General features: G+C 38.6%; 1 protein-coding gene across 1 annotated transcript; it reads right to left on the bottom strand.

The window, feature by feature from the left end:
- Positions 1–14,041: 14,041 nt before the first annotated feature.
- LOC118839449 (death effector domain-containing protein-like) lies at positions 14,042–15,850 on the bottom strand (the record flags this gene model as incomplete). Its single annotated transcript, XM_036746921.1, is given in 2 exon segments — positions 14,042–15,784; positions 15,786–15,850. Coding segments are annotated over 2 exon segments (1,011 nt in total), but the record flags the coding sequence as incomplete, so codon positions are not given.
- Positions 15,851–16,445: the final 595 nt, after the last annotated feature.

Genomic DNA, 16,445 nt, shown 5'->3' with positions numbered 1-16,445 from the left:
ATTCTCCTTCTCCTCATTCTCTTTCTTCTTCTTTGTCTTCATCTTGGTCATCTTCTTCATCTTTTTCAATTCATATGGGCACATAGCCATTAAAAGAGCCAATTTAACAATGAAAATCACCTTGAGAGATAAATTATTCCTTTTAAGTTTAAGTATTCAACATAAAAAATAGCCTATTAATTCTAATGGAGAAACCTGGAGCTGTCACAGGCAGAACCCTGAAAATCAAGAAGAGATTGGAAACTTTTAGATTTTTTTTTTGTGAGAATAGCTTGAAATTACATAGCAGTTATGATGCACTTTACAAACATTTTTACATTTGATCCTAATTTTAAAATCCTATGGTGTCAATATTTTAAGTGTTACCCTCATTTTATAAATGAGCAATTTTATATCATATATTATATCATATAATATATATTACATATAAAAATAATATAATGATATTATATTATATATTATATATGTATTTATACATATGTATATATATACATATATATAATTTTGTAAATGAGAAAATTGAGGCTTAGTTGATAACCCATGTCTCCCTGCTTGGGGAGGGAGAAAGCAGGTTATAGTGATGACTTGAGTTTGAATTCCAGCTCGAACTCTTACCTATTGTGTGATCTTGGGCAAGTCAATCAACTTTTCTGAGATTCAGTTTTCTCATTTATAAAATGGAAATAATTATATTTGAAATATTTACCTGCCGGAGTTGTGATCAAATTGCTTTTGAAACCTTAAAATTCTACTGAATTATGAATTATTATTTTCTTAGTGTGATAACTGCAACTGGAATCCTTATTTGGAACCCCACGGTCAGGTTTTTTCCCACAGAATATGATGTTGCCTATATTTTAAAAATGAATGTCCTTGAAGTATAATTGAGTAATTGAAGGTGCTAGAATAATTTTTAGGTATGTGACTCAATTAAAATAATAAAAAGAAGCAAAGAATATATAATGAATTGTATAAATAGTATGGAACTGCAGAATTTATGCAGAATGAAGACGAAGTTGACATGTGGGTCAATATAAGATTAAAAAAAGTCTTGGATGGTTCAATAAATTGTGAAATTTTGTTTATTTGCTTCCTATATTAATGTGTGATTGCTGGAGTTTGCACATTTTAAATTCTAACACAGCCATCTCAGAGACAAACATGGCTAAGAAGAAGCACTGTTTCCATACTATGAAACTGAAGTTCAATTACCTGAGTTTGACAAAGCATCACTAAAATTCTTATTGCTTTTTCACATTTCACATGGATAGGCTAAAGGTTAGCTGCAAGAATAAGGAGGGAAATGAAATTTGAATTTGAAGAATGATGGCTTTAGTTATTTAGCTTTTCCATCTCAAAAAATCTCCTCTGCTTAGGGCTGTGAAACATTTCCAAGCTAATGAAGACAATGATCATAGCATGTGAGTCTTATAGAAGTCTGCTGGGTAGGGGCAACACAGGTAATTAAACAATGGAAGCAAGAACTTGTCTGGCTCACAGTTCCACAGGCTGTAAGATTATAATTAAATAGAACAAAGCCTTCAACTTGCTTAGGTCTCTAACCGATACGCCTTACCTCTTGATGTTATAGTTCTAAGAAAACATAAACAATATCCCCCCATTTTTAAAATGGCATAATCTTCTATTCATTTGAGTTTTGGCTATGATCTTCATTGCTTTCAGGTTTACCTTCAGGGGCTTGGATATCTGTGGGAATATGACCCAAAAGCATAGCTAATGACCATCCTCAATGACACTGGCACTAAAGAAGCCTCCAGAGACGCAATTGCCTTCATATTTGGGGTTCTTTGGTCAGCAGCACTGATGAAGCAAGGGGACAATCTGCTTATGACTTCTAGTTAAGTGCTATGGGGAATTTTTTTTTGGGGGGGGCATACTTCCTTCAGTGCCTCAAGGATCCATGACTTTGTCAGGTGGGTGTTTCATCCCTAGATGTGTGTAGACTGTGAATCCTCTATATCTTACTTTGAAGATATTTGGCTTTTGTGCATTTCTATACTTAGAGAATCTGTGATTTTATCAGTGTGGCTCAAATTGCAACCCTTGCTTTGGCCAAAAAAATTAATCAATCTTCTGTTAACCTTCTAGTTATAAACCTAGAATTATATTTCTCCTACATTCACTATTGCTTTACATACATGTACATAAAGGCTAGTTTGTGTACTTGGTCTGAACTAGAGCAGTTCTGTTAGTGGTCTTCTGACAAATGCTTAAAAACTGATTCTCCAGGGGGAAACTGTACTCATGATACTTTTTAAAGTTTAATCTACATCATGTATATTTTCCCATCATTTGCTTAGCCTAAAAATCAACAAGCATTAAATATCTCGTTCAATTCAATAAACATTCAAGTGTCTCCTGTGTGCAAAATCCTCTGTAAGTATTTGAGCATATAAAAACATAAATGAAATTATTCCTGCCATCAAGGGCCTGTGATCCACTGTACATATGGCAGCGTGCACATGGATAAGTATACCCCTTTTTCTAATCTTTAATATTTTCCTGTTCAACATATCCTTTCCTTCTGCCTCCAAACAAATCCAGGTCTCCTCCACATTAAAAACCCCCAATTGAAGTTACCACCACCTTAGGTTATAATCCTGTATCTATCTCCTTTTCCTAATCAAACTCCACTTTCTCTCCTCTTGTTCACTTCTCGGCTCTTTACATCTGGCTTCTGCCTCATCACTCAACTGAAATTTCTTTCCCCAAAGCTACCAGTGATCTTTCAGTTATCATACCTGAGGGCTTTTTTTCTCAGTCCTCATCCTTCATGATCCCTCTGTAGCATTTGATACAGTTCGCTATGCTCTCCTAAATACTCTTCTTTCTGGTTTTTAATGACAGTCCTCTCTTTTGGTTCTCCTCCTCCCTGTCTGTTCATCCCTCACTTTCCATTGTTGGATCAACATCCATGTTCCATCGTCTAAATGTGGATGTACCTCAGAGATGCTATCCTTGGGCTTCTTTTCTCTCTTTACATGTTCTCATTTAGAAATCTTTTCACTTATTATTGGTTCAATTTGCATCTCTATCTAAAAGATACTCCAAAGGAAGTAGATGATAGACAAATCATTTAAATGACTTACATGTCAAGCACTATGCTAAGCAGTAAGAATGCAAACAAATGTAAAATCTACTCCTAGTCTCTTTCCTGAGCTGTTCTCATATCCCCACTGCCTAATGAGCACTGAAAACTGGATGTTTGGTAGTCATCTAAAATTCAACATGTCCAAAAGAGAACTCATCATCTTTTCCTCCAAATATATTTCTCATCCTGATTTTCCTGTTTATTTTGAGGGTACTGCCATCCTTCTACTCTGCCAGTTTCATCATTCTGGAGTTATAACCAACTCCTTACTCTAACAAATCTACTCAGATTTTCAAATCTCAGTGATTTTGAATTCACAACTTACTGAACATCTAACCCCTTCTTTCTACTCATGTATTTCTCACTTTAGTTCTGGCCTTTATTATCCTGAAGATGGATCATTGCAATAGGGTCCTTATTTGTCACCTTGTCTTCATTATCTCCCTTTCTTAATCCTTACTTCATGTAACTTCCAAAATGATAATCCTAAAGCACAGAACTGAGCACACCAATTCCCTTTACAGTTATCTCCAATGACTCCCTATTGCCTCTAGAGTCAAGTACTAACTTTGTTGGCCATTAAAGCCCTTTACAATCTTTCCAGACTTATGACATATTACTCTCCTTCAGACATTCTTTAATCCAGCTAAACTGGCTGACTCCATGTTTCTCACAAGTAATATTCCTTCTCCCATCTCATATACAGCTACTCTCCTGTGCCTGAAATGTTTCTTTCCATCCACCTCTGAAAATTCCTAGCTCCCTTCAAAACACAGCTCAAATGCCATCTCCTAGAGGGAGCCATTCCTAATACACCAAGGTACTAGTGCCTTCTGCCAAATATCACTGTATATTTACTTAGTGTGTACATTTATGTATCTATGCATGCATATATATATTTAATACACACACACACCCACACCCACACCCACCCACACACCTGGGTGTGGGTGTGGGTGTGTGGGTGTACGTGTGTGTTTCCCCTTGAAAATATAAGCTTCTTTAGGGCAGGAAGTGTTTCATTTTTGTCTTTGTATATTTGTATCAGTATAGATCCTGGGACATAGCAGGCCCTTAAATGAATACTTTGGCTAGCCAGTGAACCATTCATGTACATCACCAATAAACCCATGAAGCCTAAATTTTACAATTCTGACTTTTTTCATGTCTCTCAGAGATGTATACATTCAGGAGACATAGTCTGGTGACTCATATCCAGTTTGTCTCCTCTTAAACGCTGGATGGACTGAGTCCTAAGAGGTAATGCATTAGAATGGAAAGATTACCACTATATATAAAGTTAGAAGACCTGGATTTGAGTCTTGACTATGAATATATGGTAACTTTTTTCTTATCCGTGGATTGGAGAATTGAACAGGATACCTTATATAGACTCTTTTTCTGAAGGCCTCACAGCAGGCAAATGACTCAGAAAACTGGGATGCTGAGATAAGGTGGGTCATTATAAAATGTTGATATTTTATAACAGATGACAAATTCAACTAAATTGGCACAAGGTTTATTAGAGGCAGCAAATTAATTTACTTCATTGTCAAGAATGTACTAAATGAACTAGGCACTGTCTGAACTAATTCCTCTAAATGATTTAGGCTGTCACCAGTTGACCAATTACCTCCTCTCTTGTAAAAACTTCTACCACGTGATTATATCTTAGATGAGCAAATTAGGATCAAAAATTAAAAAAAATAAAATAATTGTAAACATATCCTCTTGTGGCTAATGGTTAAACTGAATGAGCATTGGTCAAATATTCTGGATACTAAAGATATAGGTCTCTGCCACTATTGTAGCATTGAGAAAATTGATTAAATTCTATGTTCTTCACTTTTTCATCTGTAACAGACATTACTGCCCATGTTTTTTCTTCCTATGGATTTTAAGAGGATGGATATGATAAGTATTTATCACATACCTTACAAGGTCTGGCATTGCACAAGCTTTGCATGTGAAAGGTAAAATCAGTGTAAGATATTTCAGAAGCATCAAGAAGATACACTGGGCCTGAAATTAGGAAGATATGAGTTCAGATCCAGTCTTGGACACTTACTTAGCTGAGTGACCCTAAGCAAGTCATTTAACCTCTGTTTGCCTCCATTTCCTTACTATGAATGGCAAATAATAATAATAGCATCTACTTCTTAGGGTTGTTGTGAGATCAAATGAGTTAATATTTGCACAGCCCTAAGCAGAGTGCATGGTAGGCACTTAATAATTGCTTATTTCCATACTTCCTTCCTTCCTTCCTTTATAATAAGTAAATTATATTCCTTTATAATAGTAAAATGCCTCAATAAAAGATATGAAAACAAATCATAAAACTATAATTATATGAAAGATAATGATAATGATGATATGAAATACCAAAATGTCCAGATTTCAGCTAAAGAATTTTGCAGAAGAGAAAAATCCCTTAAAATATATATATGAAGAAATTTTGGTATATGATTGTGATGGAATGCTACTGTGCTATAAGAAATGATGAACTCAAAGATTTTAGAAAAAAACATTGAAAGACTTGCATGAAATAATGAAGAGTGAAATGAGTAGAACCAAGAGAACAATGTAGACAGTAATAGCAATACGGTTTTAAGAACAACTTTGAACAAAAAATTATTTTGTGTATTATAAGTGCCCAAATTAACTATAAAAGATGTATAAAAATGCTATCTGCATCCAGAGAAAGTATTGATAAATAGAAGTATGTATAGATAATTTTACATATCTATGCCTAGTTGTGTCTAATGGTAACCATTTCTAGGGTGCAGAGGGGAAGGAAGAAAAAAATAAAAAACATGATAATTTTGTTATATATTTGAAAGGAATAGCAAGTTGTGCATAGTAAATTTGCAATTTCATGTATAATTTTCTTTTTTATTGTATTATGTTATGGAAATGCTTGTTTTGTTCCATAAATTAAACATAAAATCTAAAGAGTATATATACATACATACATATATATATATATATATATATGAACAAAATTTTTAAAAATGGACTAATGAACTAAATGTGAATTTAAAAATTAGAAAGGCAACAAATATGCAAGCCGAGAATAAAGAGTAGGTTTTAAAAATTAGAGGAGAAACACATATATTAGAAACCCAGAAGACTGTACAACTGATAATACTAAAAGCTAGTTCTTTGAAAAGACTAAAGCATTGATAAAAAATTTAGCCACTAATTTTTAAAAGAGGGTAGAACCTTAAATCAACAAAATAAAAAATGAATGTGAAATCATGATGAGACTACAAGAAATCAAAATAATTATCAGACTTTCCTATGACCAGTTATATGCTAACAAAACCAAGAAGACAAAATAAATTGAGGATAACTTTCAATAGTATAAAATACTCAAAATAACAGAGCACCAAATAGTGACCTTAAATAACCTAATGTCAGAAAAATGAGCATTACTAATTAAAATAAAACTACCAAAATTGGGAGAAGGTCAAAGGGGAGAGAAACCACAGTATAAGGGGATTTACAAAACAATTCTATTAAACTTTTGAAGAAAATTCTTCTCAAATGTTGAAAAAAATCAAATTCCCTATAGAACTCTTTTTGTTAGACAAATATAGTCCTAATATTTAAACCAAGGAAAAAAATAAAGGGGCTATAATCCAATATCATCAATGAATATAAATTGAAACAAAACCTTGTCAAGTGGACTACAGCAATTTATTCAAGAAAGGATTCATTATGACAAGCTAGATTTATGTCTGAGATGCACTAACAGGAAAACAACAGTATAAATCATATTATACACAAAACACCTAAAATAATGTGTTTATTTAAATAGATGAATTACAAACACTTGACAAAGTAAAACACTCATTTATGCTAAAACCCTCAAAGTATAGGTATTAAGGTATTATAGTATAATAAAAATATCTATCTAAAACCCAAAGCAATAGTTACATGTAAGGGGGATGCACTAACAACTTTTCCAGAAACATAGGAAAAAAGAAACTATGAGATATTGTTTTAGAAATGCTAACACTAGCAGTAAAGAGAGAGAAATTAAAGGCAGAAAGATAAAGGAATATAGACTAAACTAATCCTATTTGTGAATGACATGATAGCTCACTTAAAAATTCTAGGGAATTTGCCCAGAATCTCATTGAGATAATAAATAGCTTTAGTGGACTTATAGGCTATTAAATAAGCCCATAAAATTGACAGAATTTCTATAAAATAATAATAAGTATTAATTATATTATGCTGGTAGTAGTAGCAACAGTAGCAGCAGCAGCAGCAGTAGTAGTAGTAATAAAATATAGGAGGCAATAATAGACTATTCAAAGTATCTACAAAACTCATAAAATATTTGGAAGTGAAAACACTTAATACTTGCATACATTCAATTGCAAAATGCTCCTTAACCATCTAAGGAACAACTTAAATAGCTGGAGGAATATTCAGGTGCTCATGATTGGAGTAGGCCAACAAACATAAATGAAAATAATATCAAAGTTAATTCACATAATTCACATATTTAATTCTGTGCAAATCAAACTACCAAAAAGAATACTTTACATAAGTAGAAAAAGATAACAAAATTTATTTGGAAGAACAAAAAACTTAGTATATCAATAAATAATGAAAAAAAGTAGGATTCACAGGGGAGTAGCACTACAGACTTCAAACTCTATTGTATAGTAACTATTGTAAAAAATTGGTACTGGTTTAAAGAATAGAGAAGTGGATTAAGAGAACAATCTGGACAAGAAAGAATCAGAAAAAGCTGAATTCAATAACCCAGTGTTTGATAAACCTGAAAACATAGATTATCTAGGAGAGAATTCCCTGTTTGATAAGAATTACAGGGAAAACTGGAAAGCAATTTGGCATAAATTATACTTAGACCAGTTTATTATGCCATATTCCATAATGTATTCTAAATGGATATGTGATCTGAATATTAAACATGATACCATGAAACAGTTAGAAGACAGATTATGTCTCTTTCATAGCTATGAGTATGGAGTGACTTTTTTTTAACCAAACAAGTGAAAGAGGCAATTTCAAAAGATAAATTTGAAAATTTTCATTACATTAATTTAAAAGCTTTTGCACAATAAAATGAACACATTTAGCATAAGAAGTGAAGGAGTTAGCTGGAAAAAATTGTTATGAAATATCTTTGATATAATTAACAGATACAGTAATACAAAAGGCCATTTCCCTATTGATGAGTAGATAAAGGAGATGAAGAAAATCATACACTATTAATAACCATAAGAATCAATCAACAATTAATTATTGAGCACTTATTGGGGGCCAGGCACTGTTCTAGGAACTGGGAGGTATAAATACAAATATGTACAAATAAATACAAACACATAATAATCTCTGCTCAGAAGAGGCTTGTATTATAAAGAAGGGGACAGGTATATACACACTCATAACAAAGTTAATAAATTGAAATATACACAAAATAGTTAAATACAAGGTAGTTGGAGAGGGAAATTTCTTAGGTTTAATGTAGAAGATCATATTTGAGCTGAAACTCAAATAAAAGAGAAAGCCTCTATGAGGTTGAGGTTAGGAAGGGAGGGCATTCTAGCCATGTGGGAGAGTTAATAAAAGCCTAAGAGGAAGGAGATAGAGTGTGCTGTGTGAAGAAAAGAAAGAAGGCCCTTTTGGTTGGATTATAACATTTGGGTGAAGGATTAACATGTAATGAGGATAACAGAAGAAAGCAAACCACACAACCCAGGATTTTTGCCCTCATGCCCAGTAATTGTGCAAAAATTACAATCAATATTAAAGGGGTTGTGGAAAAAATAGGCACACTAGTACATTGTTGGTAGAGTTATGAATTAGTACAACTATTCTCAAAAACAATATGGAATTATACAAGTAAAATGGTTAAGATGTTTATACTCTCTGCTCCAGAGATTACATTAGTAGGCACAAACCTCAAGGAGACTACTGACAACAATGAAGGGTCCATATATACCAAAGTGTTTACCGTATCAATTTTTGTCATACAAAAAAACAAAACAAAACAAAACTCCCCAAAAAAAACAAAGCTGGAAAAAATTAGATACTCATTGAAGAATAGCTAAACAAACTGTAGTACATAAATGTAATTTACTGTGCAATAGGAAATGATGAATGTGATGAACACAAAGAATCATAGAAAGATATGCAAACTGATATAAAGTAAAGTAAAGATACTAAGGAAGAGAATACACATAATGACTAAAAGAACACAAATCAAAAGAACAACTATGAAACAATTGAAACTCAGTGTTTCAAATTTATAAAGACTAAACTTGATCCCAAGAACACTTAAGCGAAAACACTTCCTCACCACTTCTTTGCAGAGATGGAAGTTCATGAGTGTGGAACATTATATACAATGCCTGATTTTTAAAAAATTCATTAATTAGCAAAATTTGTTTCTCTTTTACAATTCTTTTTCTATTTCTATTAAAATGATTATAGTGGTGGGGGGTGGAGCCAAGATGATGGAGTAAAAGCAGGGATCTCCCTCAAACCTCTCCAAATACCTGTAGAAAAAAAGACTCTAAACAAATTCTAGAGCTACAGAACCCACAAAATGACAAAGTGAAACAAATCTCCAGCTCAAGACAACCTGGAAGGCTGACAGGAGGGTCTATTACACCAGGCGGAGGGTAGAAAGCAGTCCAGCCTGAGCTGCACCAGTGCAGAAGGGACTGGCACAGGTCTCAGGGCATTGAATCACTGACAGCTGTGGCAGTTTCTAGACTTCTCAAACCACAAATGCCAAAGACAAAATAGAAGGTCAGTGGGAAAACTCTGTTGGACCTGGGTGAGAGAAGAGCACAGTCCAGCCCCGGCCCCAGTGTGTTGGAGGTGGTGGTGACAGCATTGGCAGCAACAGCAGTGGCTGCTTCCAGAGCTCCAGACCCACAGACAGTGGGGGGATCAAATGGCTGATCAGAAGGGGAATACAGGGATCTCTTTGCTGGCACAGAGGCAGGATTATCTTGTTTTGCCCTGCTTAGATTTGGGTCACAGTCTTGATTGGTGGTCCTGGGGTGAGGCGGAGCACTGGTGTAGCAAAGCTTATGGCAGTTGTGGAGAGGGAATCCTTCTCACAGTTCCAAGGCAGAAAAGAGTGCTTGAGGTCACTCACAGACCAGAGCACAGGCCAGGTGAGGAGTAAACACCTCTCCTTTGATCATACCACCTTAGAAGACTGAAGATTTACGGGAGCCTAGAAGTATCTCTGACAACAGCTGCACAAAACCCCTGAAATTTGGGACAGAGCACTCTCTACTCTGGAAGCAGAGTCCTACTGTGACAAGGAGCTCAAATGTCAAGTAATTGTTTGATAAAATGAGCAAACAGTGAAAAAAAATCTGACTATAGGGCTTTACTTTGGTGACAAAGAATATCAAAACACGCAAACAGAAGAAAACAACAAAGTCGAAGCTACTACATCCAAAGCCTCCAAGAAAAATATGAATTGGTCTTAGGCCATGGAAGAGCTCAAAAGGGAGTTTGAAAATCAAGTAAGATAAATAGAGGAAAAATTGGGAAGAGAAATGAGAGTGATGCAAGAAAATCGTTAAAAGCAAGTCAACAGGATCTTTGCGAAGATGGTGCTGTGAAAGGAAGGAACTACTGGAACTCTCTCACAAACTCTGTCAGATAAATCTAAAAAAGTGAATCTGAGCAGATTTGAGAGAGTTAGAAGCCACTACTAGACTGAGAGGGGTAGGAGTGCCAGGTACACGGATGGGCACCAGACCAAACATCTGGGAACAGCAGAGGAATCCAGCCAGCATGCCGGTCTGGGAGAGCTCTAAGCGAGTGAAACACCGGAGCAGGAACAGGCCCAGGGCTGAAGTACCAGCTATGGCCATGATCGAGACCCAGGCCTCCCAGCCCAGGATGGGAGTCTGTCGGAGTGCAGAGCCTGCGGCTGCAGGAGCAGCTAGCCCAGAGCCCTCCAACCCCAGGCAAATGCAAGGGCACCAGACCAAACCAACCAGGGACAGCAGAGGAATCTGGCCAGCATGCAGGTCTGGGAAAGTGCTGGATGAGTGAAACGCTGGAGCAGGAACAGGCCCAGGGCTGAAGTACCAGCTATGGCCACTATGGAGACACAGGCCTCTCAGCCCAGGACAGGAGTCTGTCGGAGTGCAGAGCCTGCGGCTGCAGGAGCAGCTAGCCCAGAGCCCTCCAACCCCAGGCAAATGCAAGGGCACCAGACCAAACCAACCAGGAACAGCAGAGGAATCTGGCCAGCGTGCAGGTCTGGGAAAGTGCTGGATGAGTGAAACGCTGGAGCAGGAACAGGCCCAGGGCTGAAGTATCAGCTATGGCCACTATGGAGACACAGGCCTCTCAGCCCAGGACAGGAGTCTGTCGGAGTGCAGAGCCTGCGGCTGCAGGAGCAGCTAGCCCAGAGGCCTCCAACCCATAGTCTAAAGGTTTGAAACTTGCCTTCTTGGACTCCTAGTAGCCAGGATGTGCAGGTAAAATGGCTTATATCCTTCCCTTGAATAAACCCAGAGAATAAAACCTCAGGAGAAACAGAGGAACCAGAAGGGGGGCTTCAGTAGTGAGAGAAGTGGGGGAGAGGGCCCTTCCTGTGGTGGCAGAAAGAGACTAGTGCAGGAAGAAAGGTGTCCCAGCAGCCCTCACCTTAGCAGAACAAGGAGAGTAACTGAGCCCCAGGGGGTGGAGCTAACTAACATTGATGCCAGGACCCCAGACTTGGCTTTGCACAGCCAGGGGAAGTGGCAGACACCAACACAGACAAGAGCTGAGACCACCAGTGCTGTAGAGCAGACCTGGGGAAGAGGAGAGTCCCAGTAGGCAGACCACCCCTCCCCCACACCTCATGAAACCAGAGGCCATAGCACATAAAGCTAGATTCCAACACAAGAAACTTGGGAGAACGCCCCCTGAGCCTCAGAAACAGAGATCCACTTCAGAAACAAGGAGGGAAAAAAACACCATGAAAAAGAATTGTAAGAAACTTTCAATGACGATTGACTCATATTATGGAGACAGGCAAGACCAAATTACTAATTCAGAAGAGGACAGCATGGATGCTACACCCACATCTGAAACCTCAAAAGTGAAAGTGAACTGGTCTCCAGACCAAAAAGCATTCCTGGAAGAACTCAAGGAGAACTTTAAAAGCCAAATTAGGGAGGTAAAAGGAAAAATGGAAAAAATGGAAAAAAATTCGTTGAGGAAAACAAATCTTTAAAAGGTAAAATCAGGGAACTGGTTAAGGAAAATCAGAATATAAATGGAGAAAATGTCTCATTGAAAAGAGGATGTGGGAAAATTGGAACACTGTTATATTGCTGGTGGACTTGTGAACTGATCCAGCCATTCTGGAGAACAATTTGGAACTATGCCCAAAGGGCTATAAAAATGTTCATACCTTTTGACCCAGCAATACCACTTCTAAGGTTGTATCCCAAAGAGATCACACAACAGGGAAAAGGACCCATATGTACAAAAATATTTATAGCGACTCTTTTTGTAGTAGAAAAGAATTGCACATCAAGGGGATGCCCATCAATTGGGGAGTGGCTGAACAAGTTGTGGTATATGAATGTAATGGAATACTATTGTGCGATAAGAAATGGGGATGATACAGACTTCATAATAATCTGGAAAATCCTACATGATATAATGCTGAGTGAGTGGAGCAGAACCAGGAGAATATTATACACAACCACAGATATATGGATTCTGTGATGACTAACCCTGATAGACTTTGCTCTTCTCAGCAATACAAGGTGCAAAGACAACTCCAAATGACTCATGATGGAGAGAGCTATTTACATCCAGAGAAAGAACTATGAAGCATGAATGCAGATTGAAGCACACTGTTTGTTTTCCTTTTTATCCTTTGTTTTTTTTTCCTCTTTTTTGTTTTGTTTTTGTTTTTGTTTCTTCTTTCTCCTGATTCATTCCATTGGACATAATTCTTCTTTACAACTTGACTATTGTGTAAATAAGTTCAATGCGAAGTTATAAGTAGAAGATATATTGGATTCCATGCCATCTTGCAGAGGGAGGGAGGGGAAGAAAATCTGGAATTCAAAATTATGTGGAACTGAGCATTGAAAACTAAAAATAAAAAAATCTTAATTATTAAATAAAAGAAAAACAAGTCATCAGCTTGCTTAAAGGGACCCCAAAATACTGAAGAAAATAACATTAAAAATAGACCAACTCAAATGGCAAAAGATGTCCAAAAAGCCAATGAGAAGAAGAATGCCTTAAAAAGCAGAATTGGCCAAACTGAAAAAGGAGATCCAAAAGCTCACTGAAAAAAATAATTCCTAAAAAATTATAATAGATCGATTGGAAGCTAATGACTTTATGAGAAGTCAAGAAATTATAAAACAGACCAAAATAATGAAAACATATAAGACAAAGTATGAAATATCTCATTGGAAAAACCACTGACCTGGAAAATAGATCTGGGAGAGATAACTTAAAAAATATTGGACTACCTCAATGCCATGATAAAAAAAAGAGCTTAGACATCATCTTTCAAGAAATTATCAAGAAAAACTGCCCTGATATTATAGAACCAGAGAGTAAAATAGAAATTGAAAGAATCCATCGATTGTCTCTTGAAAAAGATTCTAAAAGGAAAACTCCTAGGGATATTGTAGCAAAATTCCTGACTTCCCAAGTCAAGGTAAAAATATTGAAAGCAGCCAAAAAGAAATGATTCGAGTATTGTGGAAAAACAATCAGGATAACACAAAATCTAGCAGGTCCTACATTAAGGGATTGAAGGGCTTGGGATATGATATTCCAGAGGTCAGAGGAGCTAGGATTAAAACCAAGAATCACCTAGCCAGCAAAACTGAGTGCAATCCTTCAGGGGAAAAATGGAAATTCAGTGAAATAGAAGACTTTTAAGCATTGTTTTTTTTTTTTTGGGCTGCAGGATACATTTATTTTCACTTGAACATGGAAGGAAAAATGCCACACACCCCTTTCTTAGGGAGTGTGTGCTCCCAGCAACCCTTCCCCCCATCCTGCACACACACACACAGGCACTTGTGCACAGGCAAGGGGTTCTTGGGCTGCCCCAGTCCTCCCTTCTCACTGCTTCCTAGAAAAGGAGCTAACAGAGGGTAAATGAAGGACCCAGACTAGGAAAAGAGCTCCTAATCTCTGTCCCTGGGAGATGGGGGGGAGAGGGAGGGAAGCACCAGGGGCCAGGAGTGAGCAAGTGAGGAGGCCATACCTTTACGTGTGTTGTTCAACTTGTTACTTACAATCTCAGCAGGGTGGAGGGCATGTGGTAGTAAATCCCCACGATACAACCCTGACTCTTACCTCTCCAGCAAGCTCCCACACCACAGCCCTTTGGTTTCCTCAGACAAAACAAAACAAAACAAGCCCTCGTGAAGCCTGAGGGCGATTGAGAGAGCCGCCTATTGACCCCCCAAACAACTTCAGCAGCGGTTCCACAGAGCACTGAGACAAGACTGCTTCTTCCTTCCTTGCCCAGGCTGGACTCCCAGGCTTGTGGAAGTCTGGGTGGGGGAGGGGATGGGGAGACACACCACTTCCACTTTTTTGTCTTTTCCTTTAAAAAAGAAGGGGTGGGGGAGCGAAGGTGACAGGAGGGGTGTGGAGAAAACCCCAAACAGTGTGTGAACTCCAGAGATGGGCGCCGAGCTGAGGCCCCAGATTTGTGAAAGGTGAGAGGAGGGTCAGGGCAGTGCCTGCAACATCAAGTTCCTCAGGAGTTTCTGTCGGCCCAGCTCATAGTCCTCCTCATCCACATTCACCAGCAGCTTGATAGCCTCATGGCCCACAACCTGTTTAAGTGAGTCTGTGATGAAGACACCTTTGAGCGCCTCCAGGAGGGAGCCATTGATGTAGTCGCGCCAAAAGGCATCGAGGTAGGTGAGCTCAGAGAACTTGATGTCACAGATGATGGAACCCAGGTCCCGAGATTTGAGGATGGTATTGGCCTGGTTGAAACGCTCAAACTGGCGTTCAAGTGGGTCCTGCTTATTTGAGAAGACGTTGCCCTGCAGAGCTGTCTCATGCTGGCAGTACTCAGCCCTCACCCGAAGCCTGATGTCGCAGGTCTGTTTCTCCTTGGGGTCTGGTGTCACGGACTTCCGGCGCTTCCGCTGACTTACAAGTGTTGCTCTCCCTCGAGTTGGCCGTTTGATGCACATCTGTTGGCCAGCATTGGGGCAGCACACCACAGGATAGTGGGGAGGCACTGATTTAGGGGTTTGGGGAGGTCCCGGCTCTGGGTTACTGTGGGCTCTGGGGGTCACGTAACGGACTGACGTTTCCTCCAGGTATTTGTCTACAAGGTCTGGGCACACAGCCCGCCTCCTCTTGAGTGTGACATAGGGCAGCAGGTCATGTCGAGTGATGATGCGTAGCAGCTGCAGCACCTGTCGAAAGTTACTTTCATCACATCGGCCCTGGCGCTCCAGCGCTAACAAGAAATCTCGTCCACTTCGAATGAGGCCACGCTCATGGTCGTCAATTACATCAACGAAAAGGAAGGAGAGGACACGCACATCTCGGTGCGTCAGGTGGGTGCCCACGATGTCAAACATGCGGTGCAGGCTGTACAGCCCATGCTCCTGCTCTCCCCGCTCCTCAGGCCATACTTGGCTGGCCCGCCGCTGGGGGCTCAGGTGCACACTGCTCTCCAGAGCCCCTGTTCACTTGCCACGATCCCCACTGTGTCTCGGCTCAGACTCGGCGCCGCCATGTTGGGTCCATCAGCTCCGCTCTCCCGGGCTGCGTCTCGCGGAGCAGCATCCGGGACCTCGCCGCTGCCACCGCCGCCGCCGCCGCCGCCGGGGGCGTGAGGAAGGGGCGACTTTTAAGCATTGTTGATGAAAAGACCAGAGCTGACCAGAAAATTTGATTTTCAAATACAAGAATCAAGAGAAGCAGGAAAAGGTAAACAGGAAAGAGAATTCATAGGGACTTATTAAAGTTGAACTGTTTACATTTCTACATGGAAAGATGATTTTTGTAATTCATGAGACCTTTCTCAGTATTAGGGTAGTTGAAGGGAATACACACACGTACACACACATGTATATGTATATTGTATATGTGTATATATATATATATGTATATATATATATGTACACATGGATAGAGGGCACAAGGTGAGTTGAATATGAAGGGATAATATCTAAAAAATAAAATTAAGTGGTGAGAGAGGAATATATTGGGAGAAGGAGAAAGGGAGAAATAGCATAAGGTAAATTATCTCACATAAAAGAGGCAAGAAAAAGCTGTTACATTGGAGGGGAAGAGGGGGGGAGATGAGAGG

The sequence above is a fragment of the Trichosurus vulpecula genome, chromosome 1 (genome assembly GCF_011100635.1).
Source record: "Trichosurus vulpecula isolate mTriVul1 chromosome 1, mTriVul1.pri, whole genome shotgun sequence".
Classification (NCBI taxonomy): Eukaryota; Metazoa; Chordata; class Mammalia; order Diprotodontia; family Phalangeridae; genus Trichosurus; species Trichosurus vulpecula.
The sequence above is the reverse complement of the archived record's forward strand: the minus strand, read 5'-3'. Positions and strand labels throughout refer to the sequence as shown.